The sequence below is a fragment of the Lupinus angustifolius genome, chromosome LG08 (assembly GCF_001865875.1).
Source record: "Lupinus angustifolius cultivar Tanjil chromosome LG08, LupAngTanjil_v1.0, whole genome shotgun sequence".
Lineage (NCBI taxonomy): Eukaryota > Viridiplantae > Streptophyta > Magnoliopsida > Fabales > Fabaceae > Lupinus > Lupinus angustifolius.
Genome location: NC_032016.1, coordinates 4,891,130 through 4,907,545, shown reverse-complemented (window position 1 = coordinate 4,907,545; position 16,416 = coordinate 4,891,130). Strand labels below are relative to the sequence as shown.

The 16,416-nt window shown below is 32.5% G+C and overlaps 1 protein-coding gene across 3 annotated transcripts; it reads left to right on the top strand.

The window, feature by feature from the left end:
* LOC109354920 (trihelix transcription factor GTL2-like) lies at nucleotides 12,343-14,994 on the top strand. Of its 3 annotated transcripts, none has more exons than XM_019597740.1 (3): nucleotides 12,343-12,470; nucleotides 12,516-12,929; nucleotides 13,496-14,994. In XM_019597740.1, the coding sequence occupies exons 2-3, from the start codon at nucleotides 12,541-12,543 to the stop codon at nucleotides 14,874-14,876; spliced, it is 1,770 nt and encodes a 589-aa protein (XP_019453285.1). In that variant the 5' UTR covers nucleotides 12,343-12,470; nucleotides 12,516-12,540; the 3' UTR covers nucleotides 14,877-14,994. The 3 variants fall into 3 exon arrangements, with proteins under 3 accessions (XP_019453285.1, XP_019453286.1, XP_019453284.1); XM_019597741.1 differs by lacking the exon at nucleotides 12,343-12,470 and having other exon boundaries at nucleotides 12,480-12,929; nucleotides 13,496-14,706; nucleotides 14,737-14,994; XM_019597739.1 differs by lacking the exon at nucleotides 12,343-12,470 and having other exon boundaries at nucleotides 12,480-12,929.

Here is a 16,416-nt window from a genome sequence, read left to right as displayed (position 1 = left end):
TGCTAGGAATTAAAAAAACATAATATGATTCTTATAAGTCAAGTTGGGAAGTCTCAACTAGATGTCTACTTATATGAACCAATCAAAGAGTTGGATGAAGAATTAGATGTCTTGAAATGGTGGAAGGGTAAAGTTACTCGTTTTCCTAATTTATCAGTATTGGCTCATGACTTGCTAAGCATTCCTATTACTACTATTGTATCTGAAACTGCATTTAGCATTGGTGCACATGTCCTTAACAAATATAGGAGTCATCTTTTGCCAAAAAATGTACAAGCTTTGATTTGTACTCGCAATTGGTTGCATGGTTTTGCTAACAATGGTAAGTTGGTAACTTGTTTAATGCAACCTAACCTAAATTTTGATTATTTCTTCTTATAATTGTTCAATGTGAGTTTAACTATTTCATTCTTCTAATTTTGTTACTATATGTAGATGATGATGAATCTAATGATATTGGGAATGGAACAACTTCAAGGATGGTTGATTGAAGATGATCAAATGATGATTGAAGATTTTAATATTAGCTAATCCAAGACTTTATTACTGCTTGGTTATTTTATAATTATTATTGCAGACTTGTTAGAGAGAATTATTATCTAATATGGTTAGAGAGACATGTTTTGAATTATTATTATAGAGACTTTTAATTATTATGTAATGTGGTTATGTAAAATCTATTGATTTACTGCATAATGTACTGCATAGGAAATTTGAATTGACATTTGATAACTTAGCATTCACCATTGTTGCTTTTTTAATGTAAACAGGAAAATGCTTGCGGGCCGCCCGTTAACCCATTAGCCCGTTTTAAAACGGACAGGGCATGACTTTTTGTCCGTTAACCAATTGCGGGCATGTCCGGCTCGCTTAAATTATTGCAGGCATTTGCGGGCGCGGGCTAAACAGGCTAGGCGGCCCGTTTTGACACCCCTATCGGCAATTGATAAATGTTCAAGTACCCTATAACTGGACAAAATCTCTACAAAATTGTGATACATGTGTTGATCTATGTAACATCGTGGAAAGAAATGGGATAAAAATGTGGATGTTCACAATGGTATGAAAGAAAGGTAAGTATGTGAGAATGAAGATGATAAAAATGGATGAATGGAGAAGAATCGTTAGATAATCATGCAAATTCACTAATATATTGTCTCAAGTAACATAAATATAAGTCCAAAGAAAATTCAAAACGTATGGATTACAACATAATCAAATAATTACTATGCAACTATGTAAATCATTGGCTCAGATCATTGTCTTTATCAGGAAGGATGACATGATTTACGAAAAGTAATCTTCCTCCAAGACACTAATGAAAAGGTAGAGTTAAGGATCAATGATAGAACCCTTCTCCTCTTCCCGTCATATATGTCGACACATAGATTCCTTCATTTTGTGAATTGTTAGCCTTCATTATTGTTCAAGCTCTAGCGTTGAAAATATGACTTTGATTAGCGTTGTTTTTCCTAGGTCGCGCAATGATTCCAATTTTGAATTTGTAACTCTCAAGGAGTTTGAATTTAAAAAATTTGTTTTTGACTTATTGAAACTATTTCAATTATCGAACGAAGAACTTTCCACATAACATGTTGACCACCCCACAACCGTTTTCTAGGGTTATAACCCCTCTAGATCGTGTAGTGGTTGACGACAATTATAGAGAGAGCACATAGACCCCACAATATGATTGCATATATTCTGTTGATAATTCATGGTCTTGTGATATATAGAATGAGACATCGTTCAATAAAAGATCTAAAAAACATGATAATGTTAGTCATTTCACATACGTGTAAGTAATGGATGTATGACTATGAATGTACTTCACATAAGTGATATAAGGAATGTTGCAATGATATGAATGTCGCGTGAATCCTCTATTTTCTTTTCTTTTTCTTCCAATTTTTTTGGACGCGACATGCATGAAATTGAATGATTAAGTGCATGAATGTAAGTAACATATTTTTGTTCTTTTTTTACACATGATATGCTTATATATGCCACTATGAAATGCATGACAAACACATGAATGTTATAATGTTTTTTTTTTGTTTTTTGTTTTTATTTAGTGCATGATAAGCATGTGAATGCTATAATGAAATGATTTATATATTTTTTGTTTGAGTGCATGATATGCATATTAATGGTATAATGAAATAATTTTTATTTTTTTATGACAAAATGCATAATTGCATGATATGCATGTAGATGTTGTCATGAAATGATTTTTTTGTAAGCCTTCCATCCTGTCATAAGGTTATCAAACAACAGTGATGCCCTAATTTTCTCAGGCTTGTGTTATATCGAGTCACTTATGATTGTGAGATAAAAGTTTTCCCAACTTTTTACCGAATAGTAAAATAGAGTAAAAAAAATGTATACTCCCGTGTCCTATACAAAGGTGGTTCATCTTACAAGGTTTGTTTAGTCTAAAAGGCTATATCCTGAGGTGAAGTTCTAAAGTCCATATATGCAGAATTTGGTGGTACTAGACTTCCTATAGGTCCCTGGACTGTCGTCACTAGTGGAAGCTTACGACCCAAATATCACGATATGAGACAAAGATGTACGAGACACCATGGAGCCATATCTATAATACCAGTAACAATCTGAGTGATACATCAACGTAAAATCAAAATATGCACAAATGCCCAATGACGATAAGCCAATGTATCGCTAACAATAGGTGAATAGGTCTGGTAGATGGTCGATAATGCATGAACATTGAAGTGTGTGGGCAGCGTACAAACCTCAATATAATAATGCATAAAAACCTCATAATAACCTGAGAACCTGTACACAACAGCAAAACACAAATTCTATATACAATAGTTATTTACAAATGAATTGTTTGAAACAAATAACAAAAAAAATGAAAGTAAAAGGAAAGGATAAAATTAAAATAATGAACCGAATATCCACGTAATTAATCTTCACAAGTTTGACTCTCAACTATCCCAATAGAGTCGGCATGCTGTCGCTACCCCACTTTTGTAGGTGCAACGAGAAATATGGAATTAAATGCAATGGAGTCGCCATCAATGTTTTTTTAGCGGGAAAACGTGAAAAAATCAAATTTTGAAAATATTAGAATTGATTCGCTCAAAAATAGAAATTGGGTTCGGGAGTCGATTACGGATGAGGAATGTGTTAGGCACCTAATACCGCCCGTTGTAAAAATAGTACATATATCGATTGCATGGATATTTTATTCAAAATATTAGTTTTACCTTTCATACATTATTAAACAAAACACAAGAAAACACCAAAAACAATTTTTTTGTGCCTAATAGGATAAAACCTGCTCCTATGTATCTCTAAGTGCAATAGAGAAATCAAGGTTTCGTAGTTCTTTCAGAAAATATATGTTTAATCATTATTCTTTTTTTTTAAATAGGATAAGATAACGTAATAAGGCACGAGTCCCATAGTGCATTATCCCCTCCATGATTTAATTAAATTGTTTTGAAAATGTCAAATTGAGATAACGCTACAGTGCACAAGTCTCATAGTGCACTACCTTTCATCGATTTGATCGTGAAAATGTCAATTTAAAGTAACACGATAGAGTATAAGTCTCATAGTGTACTACATCTCATTGATCTAATTATGTTGTTTTGAAAATGTCAATTTAGGGTAACGCGACATGGCACAACTCCCATAGTGCACTACTTCTCATTGATTTAATTATGTTATTTTAAAAATGTCACTTTAGGGTAACGCGACAGGGCGCTAGTATCATAGTGCACTATCCCTTATTGATTTAATTATGAAAATGTCAATTTAAGATAATGCGACAGAGCACAAGTCCCATAGTGCATTATCTCTCGTTGAATTAATTAAATTGTTTTGTAAATATCAATTTAAGGCAACGCGACATGGCACAAGTCCCATAGTGCACTAACTCTCATTGATTTAATTATGAAAATGTCAATTTAAAGTAACGCGATATGACACAAGTCTCATAGTGCACTATCTCTCATTGATTTATTTAAAAAAATCATATTGTATTTCCACATATATAAACATTAGTATTGATTTATCAAAGAGAACAATATGAATAAAATAAACAGAATAAAAAACAATTAAATAAAATAAACACAAAACAAAAATAAAAACGAAAAAAAATCGGAAACTAAAAAAAACAGTGAGCTAAGGATTGATAATTAAAAATGGGGGTTTGTGGTTAGGGTTTTGAAATTGATTTGGAGATTTTATGGTAAAATTGATTTGGGGATTAAGTTTTCTAAAATTAAATTGTAAGTTATGGTTAAATTGATTGGAGAATTAGGTTTTGGATTGCCATGTGAGGCAAAAATATGAACCCAGTATACTCTTATTTTAGCAAGATTCAAGCATAAATTTAACAATTAACATTAACAATGTAAACAAAACGATGAAGAAGAAAGAAAATGGACCTTAAGGGTATATAGAAGAAGGAGCAAGTGAGTTCCTCTCAACCTCTTCTTGGTTTGGCTATCTTCCTCATTCTCCTCTTTTCTCCCTTCTTTTAAAAACAAGGTTTACCTCTTCTTGGTTTCTCTTTTTCAATTTTCTGATTAGTGTTAGTGAGTTGCTAAGTTTGGTTTATAAAGGGGGTGTGATTAGGGTTTCTAGTTGGGTTGGGGAAAAACCTCAGTTGTCACAAACATTTGAAAATTTGATTTCCTCCTCTTTTTGTTTTTAAATTTTTTTACCCCGATCAAAATTGGATGTTTACATGTAACAAACAAATATGCAGAGTGGAAATGTTTATGTTGAATGTTTAATTTTATTATCAACAAGACATATTATTTATATAACATAAGAAAGAAAATTGACTTAAAAAAGAATAGACTCCTACTTGAATAACATAATTAGTATACATCTTCTTCTCTCTTATCACTAGTATATAGTACATTCTCATAGTCTCTAGCCAAGGGTCTAAATTGCATTTGAAGTTATGGTTTACCATAATTGTGCTTAATGATGGAAAAATATGGCCACAATTACGGTCGTGATGAGGTTGACAATACTTGTTTTGTACACTATGCATGAGGCGTGGACATGATTATTCCTTCTCTTGATAAAATTACCTACTTTGATGTGTGATGATTAGCAGAATGTGAATGAGATTATCGCGAGGTTATTTCTATTCTTATATATAATTTTGTGTTGAGAGGCTTCTTATTTCTGGAAGGTGTCTACCAAAGTTATGTGATGGATAAAACAATGTCAGCTCATAATGACCTTTTATTCAGGAAATCCTATAATAAGCTCTTTTGTTAATGTTATCTGAAGATCATTATATCTCTTAATGTTTGACAACTAAATCCAATTTTTTTAGATCTTAATCTAGTAATGTAATATTTTGCTAGATTTAAAACAAGATCAAAATATCAAATGTTTGATTCCTGATAGTAGTATTCGTTGGGAGGCATAACAACGTATCTCATAAGGTATTGTCTCCTTACTAAAAATAGTGAGAGAATACAAAAAAAAATCCAAATTTTTTTGTCTCCTTAATCTTAATCTTTCAGCTTTTCTAGTAAATGCTATCCAAGCCCAACATTTTACTACCGGAAAATGATATATCATCCTATTATATCCTTCTATTTGTCATTCTATCCACGAGAAGATGACATGGGACACAATAAGATACTTTATTTACTACTGATTGGTTTACAAGTGACATATGTCACTTTTTTATGGGTAAGAGGATTAGTATGAGGACTTAGCAGAAGAATATAACAATGCTCTTTTTACTGCCTCTACAACCCACATGTATAAGTTATAATTAAAATATGAGTTAATTACACTGACATCCCCTGAGTTTTAGTGAAATTACACAAACCACCCCTCACTTTTCTACACCTACACAAACCTCCCATAGTTTTTATACTTTCATTACACTGACCATCCCGCATGATAAATAAGTGTAATATTTTAAACAAAAAATGTGATAAATGCAATTAAGTTAAACAAAACATGGTATATTGTGATAAAAAATCCAAATAATATACAAATCAATGTACCTTTATTATTTTTTGTTATAAAATGCATCAACAATTCTAAAGAGATATTGTTTAAGTTGCTCTTATACTATATCATAATGAACCAAACATAATAAAGAAGTATCAACTCATATATTATTTGGACTTGTCTCCACAATATACCATGTTTTGTTTAACTTAATTGCATTTATCACATTTTTTGTTTAAAAAATTACACTTATTTCTCATGCATGGGTGGTCAATGTAATGAAAGTATAAAAATTAGGGAGGTCTATGTAGGTGTAGAAGTAAGGAGTGATTTGTATAATTTCGCTAAAGCTCAGGGAGTGTCGGTGTAATTTACTTTTAAAAGATAGAGAAAAGGAAAATTCAACAGTTAGGACTTACTTTGAGGGTATGATAGATGGGCTCTTAATAAAGGCCACGGGTGGTTCCTGGTCCCATACAAAACTGTACAAATTTTCTCCTCTGATATCATTACTTGGGTCAAGGACAATCTTTCCCACCACTGGAAAGTTAAATTCATCTAGAGCTAATTGGGCCTTCCATTAGCAGAAGGAGCTACATGTCCTCAATTATACATGTCATTCACTTTTCAAGCTCATGTTGTCGGGGCATCTATGCACGGCTCCTCTTTTCTTAGAGCCCACCCTGTGTACAAAAAGAAGCCCATGGATGGTTCCTAATGGGGAGAGAAAGCATTTGTGGGATCAAATCGGGAACTCTTTCACAGTGTTGTTAAAACCGTATCGGTTATCAAACCGGTCAGGGTACTGATATAGTGGTACAATGGTTCAATCGATGGTTCAGTAATTAAACCGCATGCCGATTAAACCGAACATACCTATTTATATTTATATATATACAAACCTATAACAAAAAAAATTCTAAATAGGTAGATACTCAAATTTACAATCTATATTCATAATCTACTCAAAATTCACATAAACAAACAACTTTAAGTCTTTAACAAATTCAAAGTCTAAATTATAAAACATATATCGATCCAAGAGTATCACTTAACAACCGCAAAATATAAATAAATGACATAAGTTCACAACTCACTCTACAAAACAAATAAATTTGGAGTTTTAACATTTAACACCAAAGAGTCAAAGTTGTCTCATATCGATATTATATTTTCTCACCAAATCCTATCTTCAGACAGTACTCCAAGATTACACATATGTCACTGAGATTACATACAAATGTTAGGAACCAAAAGATGTAATCTAAGTATGTCTTGGAAGCATGTGCCTTGAAGTGTTGAAGAAGAGTTGGAAAGATGGGTACCTTGTAATGGGTTTTTAAGTTTTTAAAAAAAAAATATATATATGTGTATAAACCAACCGGAGTTTAGTCAAATACCGGTCGGTTCACTGGTTTTGACTGATTTTTGACTGGTTTTGATACTTGGCTGGTACAACATCTGTACCGTACCGGTTAGGGGTCCGGTTCATTGATTTTTCGGTTGAACCGACCGGTACGGTATAGTTTTTACATCATTGCTCTTTCATCTCAACAAACAAACAATTTAATTATGTTTTATGAACAACTTTAATCGACATCATAGTAGACGTTGTAATGTGCAAGTTTTACGTTCATATGAGAAAAAAATATGATCTTTTTTAGGGTAGAATCAACAATCAATATATGAGTAATGAACTAATCTATTATTCGAGTTTCACATTTGAATTTTCAACAAGAATCAATTTTTTGACAAATGACCTATTACAATACTAAGAGATCCTATATGCCTTTAAGTAACTGGATAATGTTTTGTGGATAGAAAAATAAGAAAAGTTCGGTAACTTTTAAATTTATCAAGTCTCAATAAATACTATGAAGTATGAACCCTAATGAAAAATATAAATTGCAGTGCAAAATATAAAAAAAACATTATGGGTTAACTCAAAGTCAATATGGGTTATTAGATTGGGTACCTTTTAGATGTAATGGGGTTGTTGCATATAATAGTTTTTGTTTGGATTGAGTCATTAGAGATTTTAATATTCCTTTTTACATCGGTGTCTTTCAAGATTGGTACGAACCCACATAACTAGGGATGGACCAAGTTATAAAATTTTGCAATCACCCCTCCTAGTCTTTTTTGCAATGATGTAAAAATTGTACCATACCGACCAGTTCAACCGAAAAACTGGCAAACTGGATTCCTAACCGGTATACTATAGATGTTGAACCGGTCTAAACCGGTGAGACGACTGGTATTTAACTAAACCGTACGGTTTATACACAAATTGTTTTTTAAAAAAACTTAAAAACCCATTACAAGGTGATCCATCTTTCCAACTCTTCTTCAACACTTCAAGGCACATGCTTCCGATGCATACTTAGATTACACTTTTTGGTTCCTAACATTCATGTGTAACTTCAGTGACATTTATGTAATCTTGGAGTGTCTGAAGATAGGATTTGATGCAAAAATATAATCTCGATATGAGACACCTTTGACACCTTGGTGTTAAATGTTAAAACTCCAAATTTATTTGTTTTGTAGAGTGAGTTGTGAATTTGTGTCATTTATTTATATTTTGTGGTTGTTAAATGATACTTTTGGATTGATATATGTTTTGTAATTTAGACTTTGAATTTGTTAAAGACTTAAAGTTGTTTGTTTATGTTAATTTTGAATAAATTATAAACTATTTGATTTTTTTATTATATGTTTTTATATATATAAATATAAGCAAGTATGTCCAATTTAACCGGCATGCGGTTTAATTACTAAATAACCGGTTGAATTACTATACCACTATACCAGTACTCTGACCGGTTTGATAACCGGTATGGTTTTAACAACACTATTTTTTTTGTTCTATTTCAAAATTTTATATTATTCTCTTTTTATATCTAATTAAAGTTAAATAAGTATTAAAGACTAAAATATCAAATATTCTATTATTAAGGAAGACAATCACACATCCTAAAAACGTTTAGTTCTTTACCTGTAAGGTATGATATATCTTTAGTAGTATAAAAAAAAGTTAAACATATATGTATTTATCATACAAAATAGTCCTATCTTTTTTGTATTGCCTCCTATCGTTTTTGGATAGTGTAAATCGAAGACCATGAAAATATAATCAAATTTAAGAGAAAACCCAAATCCCTAACAATCTTTATTTTTTAAAATTAACTCTAAACACACCAAATTAGGGATTTGTAGATAAAAAAGGCGTTTAAAACAATTCAAAATCTTTAGCTACAAATAAAGTATTCAGGTTGAAGAGGGGATTATAAACGAAAAACGAAAAATGATTTGATTAGAACGAAAATTAGAGGATAGTGAATGGAAAAGAGCAACCTGTTATTGACGAAGACACAAAAAAATTGAAGGGTTAACATAATACCATAAACCTGTTTTGATGAAGACGCAAAGCACATAAACCCAGACACAAGAATGGAAAAGAATCGGAACACATAAACCTGCATGGAAGAGAAGGTCCCTGGAAAAGAAAATAATGGGAAATAATGAAGGGTTTATGATTTAGGTTTTGTAATGGAAAATTGATAATGAAGATGAAAACCGCCACTATCTATTTAGTTATTTGTCTCGTTCGTCTGTTTGATTTATTTATGGAGATTTCAATAACCTCTAAGTAATAACTTTGACAGTAAAATTTAATGTAGGGTCAACATCATATACCATATTTATTATGATTGTCCTTCTTTGATGAAATAAATATTTTGGTAATAAATTTATTTATTATAAAAACAATGTTATAAATAGAATCAAAACAAAAACTCTAAAATAATATTATAAAAGTACTGGAGATACTTTTTTTTTTGTTTTAACACATCAAATTTGGGTGTTACTTCATTTTTTTCTTTCTGATTCCTTCCCTACATATAACATAGAGAAAAACATATTAATATTGAGTTTTATCCCACAAGTAACCGTGAAAATAAATACACCTCCACGCTCACTGTTAGTCTATAAATATTTTGGTACGAGTTGCTGCAACCATGTTCTGAGTAAAATTGGGTGGGTCAAACTCGAAAAGATACGAGGGGAAGGGTGGTTGGTACAAAAGGGTAAGATTGGTCTTTGAGGTTATGACACATCTCTTTCCACAACTCATTGCAAGCTGGTTAAATCTTCAATCTTTGCTGGAATCATTAACCATCTTACCCCACCCCCTTCCTTCTTTCACTCTCCTCCTTCCTCTAAATGCCAATCAATTCTCTTTTCTTCCCTTCTCTTCTCTTAAACATGTTTAACCTTAATATTACAATAGTGTCCCGTATTAGATCGACTCTCCATTATTAGAATGTAAGGGAAAGATAAATTCATAACTTTTCATTTACTGGATTTTCCAGAGATGATCTTAGCCCTGTACAATTATATACCAAAATAATATATTTGGGGTGCAACAACATTATAAGTGTCTCATTTATCTTCTCTTTGTTTTCATTCTTATACCAAACTACCTTAATTTGATTATCATATTTATATAGCTAGATAGAATACCAATAAATAACCGAACAAAATAAGGGAAGGAAAAAAGGTGCAGCCTAGATTATGCTGAAATCATGTAGTCACAAACAGGCTCTTAAGAATGGAAAATCTCAAAAAGTGGAAAGTAAAATCCTTGAAGGTGGGGGAAATATTCTTATTGTTGGTGTTCTTAGATCCACATTATACAAGTATACATAATAGTAGGACCAACCCTTGCATCATCATTAAATTGAAATATATATTTCTAGCTAGCTTTTGTTAACCATACTAGAAATTTAAACTAGTGGCCATTCCCCTCTCTAATCTAAGTAAGAAAGAAAGGGAAGGGGTTCTGTGATGAAACTGTACTATAACACTGTATTCCATTGTACCATGTGAAAATTCCCATCCTTAAATAATTGGTCCCAGCCTCTGCATGTTTTCACGTGTCCTGCCATCCCCGGATGCCGTTAATTACACCATCATCAGCGTCAGCTCCTGCATAGGATTCGCATGGCCAGTCACAACCATAATCATTTAAATAAATCCATGTATCATCTCCATCTTATACTTCTATCTTCATTAACATATTCATCCTACACTGGTCTAATGGTATAAGACTTACTAGATCCCTCAAATGACCAAAAGACTAATAATTTAATTCCCGATAGCGACAATTGTTAGGAGGGACAATCACACACCCTGAAAATGATTAATTGCTTACTTAAAAGAGTGGGGTACCATTGGTAGTACAAAAATCCTTATCCTACATGGGTGTCGAAGTCAAATCTTTAATCATATGTATTTTTTATGTCAATCAATGATATTTCCTCATATCTCATGACAAATGAACTAATCGATTTTGGATGTGTCTTGTCATTGCATCAAGTGTTACTCCAAGAGATGATGGATGGAATGAGGTGTTATTATTGCTTAATGGTATAGTATTTTTTAGTATAACTAATGGTATCATCTCATCATATAGTTAATAAACTAATCATTTTAGAATGTGTCATTATCCCTCCTAATAAATATCATTTACATTAATCAAATTCTTGTTTTTTAGTCTAACTAAGAATCAAGTAGAGTGTTACAACATTACGCCAATAACCTTACATGTAGTTGATAGATCTAATGGGGCCATATTCATATAGAAAGATATAATGTCACCAAGTCTTTCTTTTTCTCTTTCTTCATTTCTTCCAATTGAAGCAAATGCATTCATTTCCACATTCACTACAAAACGGCCAGTGACAACGTGTCACTCGGACAGTATGTTCATTTTTTGTCGATATATTCGTTCATTTTTTTTATGTGTATGTAAGATAATACAACTTTCTAAAACCTTCAAAACTGTTTTAAATTGTGATTTACAAGAATTGTAATCTGAGAGTCTTGGCAATCGCAATTCAACCACTCTACTACGTTTTACTATAATTTTCGACAATTACATTAACACAACCTCTAATGTCACTGCAGCCACAGTTTTAAATCTTATGCCATGTGATTTGTTGATTTGTAAGAGTGAATGATAAAAATGAGTTTGGACTTTATTTGAAAGTAAAAAAGGCTGAAATATGTATTTAATATACTTTTCATTTGTATCATGGATTGATGGACTCATTCAAGTAAAATCACTTTTTTATCCTATAGAATGTAGCATTATATATTTACATGTAATGTGATTATGGATGGTGAATTCACTAGGCAATGCTTTTCATCCTTATTGGAGAGGAAAGTATCGTACAAAAGTCAAAAAACAAAATAATAATTATATCTTTTTATTTATACTTTAATATTTTTATACTTAAAATTAATATAAAAATAGTATTTTTCTCTTTACATGGAGATTTACTCATTAACTCACTTACTTCTACAGGGTGTGGTTGTGGGCTATTTTTCCCTTGCATGCAAGGACAAATTCTCTGATAAATGTGAGAGAGAAAAATAGAAAGAGAGAGAGAGAGGGTTGGTGTTTTGTAAAGTTCATTTTGCTGATTTACAGTGAGCACAAGAAAGAAAAGAGGTAAAGGAGAGAAACTATCTTAACAACACATAAAACACAAAACACAAAACACAAACATGTTTGATGGAGTACCAGACCAGTTCCATCAATTCATAACACCAATGACTTCACTTCCTCTTCACTTACCCTTCCCTCTTCATTCTTCTGCTGTTGTTGCTGCTGCACCAAACAATACCACCTTCCCTTCTTTTGATCCTTATAACCCTTCTCCTCATCAATTGCCACTTCAACACCAACCCAACCTCTTGCACCAATTACACCAACCTTCTACCCACAAAGAACATGAACCTGAGAAGGAACAACATAATACTTTACCAATGAACTTTGAAATTGAAAGAGATCAAAGTATTGATCCTTGGACTAATGATGAAGTACTTGCACTGTTGAGGATCAGATCTAGCATGGAGAATTGGTTCCCTGAACTCACTTGGGAACATGTCTCAAGGTACAACAACAAACTATACTCTTATTATTAATTACTTAATCACATGCTTACAATTAAATCATATCATTTTATTTTTTCCATTAACTTGTTTTCAGTTACTGGATCAAGTTAAACAAACACATCCACCTTGGTTTTGAAATTAGAAGTTGAAACATATTATCTAAAAATCATATAAGTAAAATTATATATTGAGCTTGGTCTTAATTTTCTTTTAATTAATTTGAATGAGTGGTTGTTTCTTTGCATCATATGCTGTTACTTCCATGTGGTAGACAAACATACACGTGCATCTACACTTTAGCTCACATATTGACACACCGTGAGACACATATGACACACACCCCGAGAGAGGGGGGAAAAACAGGATTGAAGAGTAAGGGAAGAAAATTAAAAGGAGCGGAAATTATTGGAAAAAATATGATTTTGTCTATTGTTTTTATTATTATTATTCTGTGTTGTAATGAAGACACTGGTGAGGGGTAAATAATTAAACAAGAATAAATGCTTCCATGGTTGGCTTTATTTAATTTGGATTTATTATATGTGTGTATTTATGATGGGCACAGGAAGCTAGCAGAGCTTGGATATAAGAGGACTTCAGAGAAGTGCAAGGAGAAGTTTGAAGAAGAAAGCAGATATTTCAACAACATTAGCTACACCAAGAATAATAATAATTATCGGTTTCTTAATGAGATTGAAGAGCTTTATAATCATGGTGATAATCATCAAGTTGCTGAGACTGTAAAGCCAACAAGCATAGAAGAAGGAAAAGACAAGATCATGGACCTAGAAGAAGGTTTAAGCAAACAAAATGAGCAAGGTGATAATGAAGAAGAGATGGTTGGGGAAAATGCAAAGGAGGACAAAAGGCCTAAGAGGAAGAGACCGGATAGGTTTGAAATGTTCAAGGGTTTTTGTGAGAGCATTGTGCACAAGATGATGGAACAACAAGAAGAGATGCATAACAAGTTGATTAAAGATATGATGAAGAGAGATGAAGAGAAGTTTGCAAGGGAAGAAGCATGGAAGAAGCAAGAGATGGATAGGATGAACCAAGATCTTGAGATTATAGCTCAGGAGAAAGCTATTGCTGGTGATAGACAAGCTAATATTATTGAATTCTTGAACAAGTTCTCAGCAACTGCTTCTTCACATAATTCAACCCAAATCAAGGTAACAAATGTTTCAAACCCAAATATTTGCACTACTCCTTCTTCACCATCATCACAAAACCCTAATCCTAATATGGTTCTAGAAAACTCTAGTTCTATTCCTTCCCAAGAAACATTACAAAATGCTTCTTCTACTACTTCACCTACAACTCTCCAGAACCCTAGTTCTTCTTCTCTCAAAAGGCAGAATAATACAATATCAGTTTCAAACAAATACTTCTCAAATGTTATATGTACTTCTGAGAAAGATGGCGTTGGGAGAAGATGGCCAAAAGATGAAGTATTAGCAATGATAAATCTCAGGTGCAGTAGTCTTAATAATAACAATAACAACAATGAAGAGAAGGAAGGAAACAAGCCACCTCTATGGGAGAGAATCTCACAAGGAATGTTGGAGTTGGGATATGAGAGAAGTGCAAAAAGATGCAAAGAGAAGTGGGAGAACATAAACAAGTACTTCAAAAAAACAAAGGATGTTAATAAGAAAAGGTCCCTTGATTCTAGGACTTGTCCTTATTTCCACCAATTAAACAATCTGTATAATCAAGGAAGGCTTGTTCTACATTCTGAAAAGCCAGAAAATGAGTTAAGTTCACAAGCAAATAATCCTGTGGGAGTGAGTACACCAAATCAAAATCAAAGCCAATTAGCTGAGCCTTCATTACAAGTGGAGTCTGGTGGTTTCAGTATGCAGCAGCAGCAGCAACAGGTTGATCATCATGGAGGTGAGAAAACTTTGGTGCAAGTAACATCTTTGGATTTTGATCAGTTTTAATTCATTGATTTGTCTATTTTCTATATGAAATAATTACAAGTACAACTTGTTTTGTAGCTTCTCGTTTTTTGGGTTGATGGTGACTTAATTTCTTATATTTACAACTTATAATTTGAATTTACCTGAGTACATATACATTTGAGAAACTTAGACTTTTGTCGAGTACCGATCGCTTGAGGAATGAGAGCAATATTTCTGGTCCAGCCAGCGTAAGAGTAATTTTTACATTAAGTTATGTAGTATTTATTTTCAGCAAGTGAATTTTTATAATATGGAAGACATTCTTCGCTATACTAGCTAAGGTACCGGAACGAATTGCAAAAGGTGACAAAAAGAAAAAAAAATCAGTCTTTTTCATCTAAAAGTATTAAAGGAAAAAGAAGTGTGTTTGTAAGGTAGCTTACATGATGATCAATTATCTGTAACATGCTGAAGGTCATATATGCAAAGTTCATATAGGTATATATATAAGGAATCAAAACATTTATTTTCTGAATCATAATTGAATCAGTAATAGATATGATCAATAATTAAAGTACATAAAAATAATATATATCAGCATTTCAAAGTCAAATAACTTATTATATAACTCATCTATTTGCGTCTCTCAATGTACCTCTCGAACTTTTTCAATAAATTTATTGTTTATATAAAACAAAACTCATTACATAACTCAAACAGCCTTTAGGAGGAACACAAGGCATAAAACTGCAGAATGGGGAAATACGGCCAAGAAAAGAGATGAGGTTGTGGGGGACCAATTATAGGATTTAAAACTGTTTAAAAATCATAGAAATAGCAGGGAAGGGTAATTTTGTCATTTTCCATGTTTTTGTTGGTGTTTGAATTGGGTCTTATAGATTTAGTTGAAGAATCAAATCCATGGAATTATAATATAAATCACTTCAATTTATCTCATTATATTTTCTATGCAAAAAAATACAATTTCAAAACTAGAAACAATGATGAAGTTAATCTACTTAAATTTTTGAAAAATTTGGATTGTTAGGGTTCCAACTTTCTTGGAGCTCTACTAGGGTTAGTCTCCATCATCCTTGGATCTACCTTAATCCCATCATGACATCAACTGTCCCTCTCATTCCTTGGTCTTGCTTAGGTGACATACCAGGCCCGTCACATACAGTAAAATCAAATGCACATTCACTCTCAAAACCATCTTTTCTTCAAGCTCTAAAAGGCTCGGGTGAGGTCTCCATCTCACAACTTCCCCTTCCTTGTGTTAAGGGAGATGCCATAGCTATTAAGATACCAGAGGCAGAGTACCAAGCTGGATTGCAGAGATGCAAAAACCATTTACATGGAAGAATCATCCTCTCAAAAGGAGATCAGCCATTAAAGTTCCCTGATCTCAAAGCCAAACTTTCTTCTCTCTGGACATTGGCTGGACAATGGACTATGATTTCACTGGGAATGGGCTTCTATGATTTCTCTTTCTCATCGGGAGAGGACATGAGGAAGGTATGCTCAATAGGCTCTTGGAATCTCAAACCAGAAATCCTAAGACTCTTCTTATGGACAC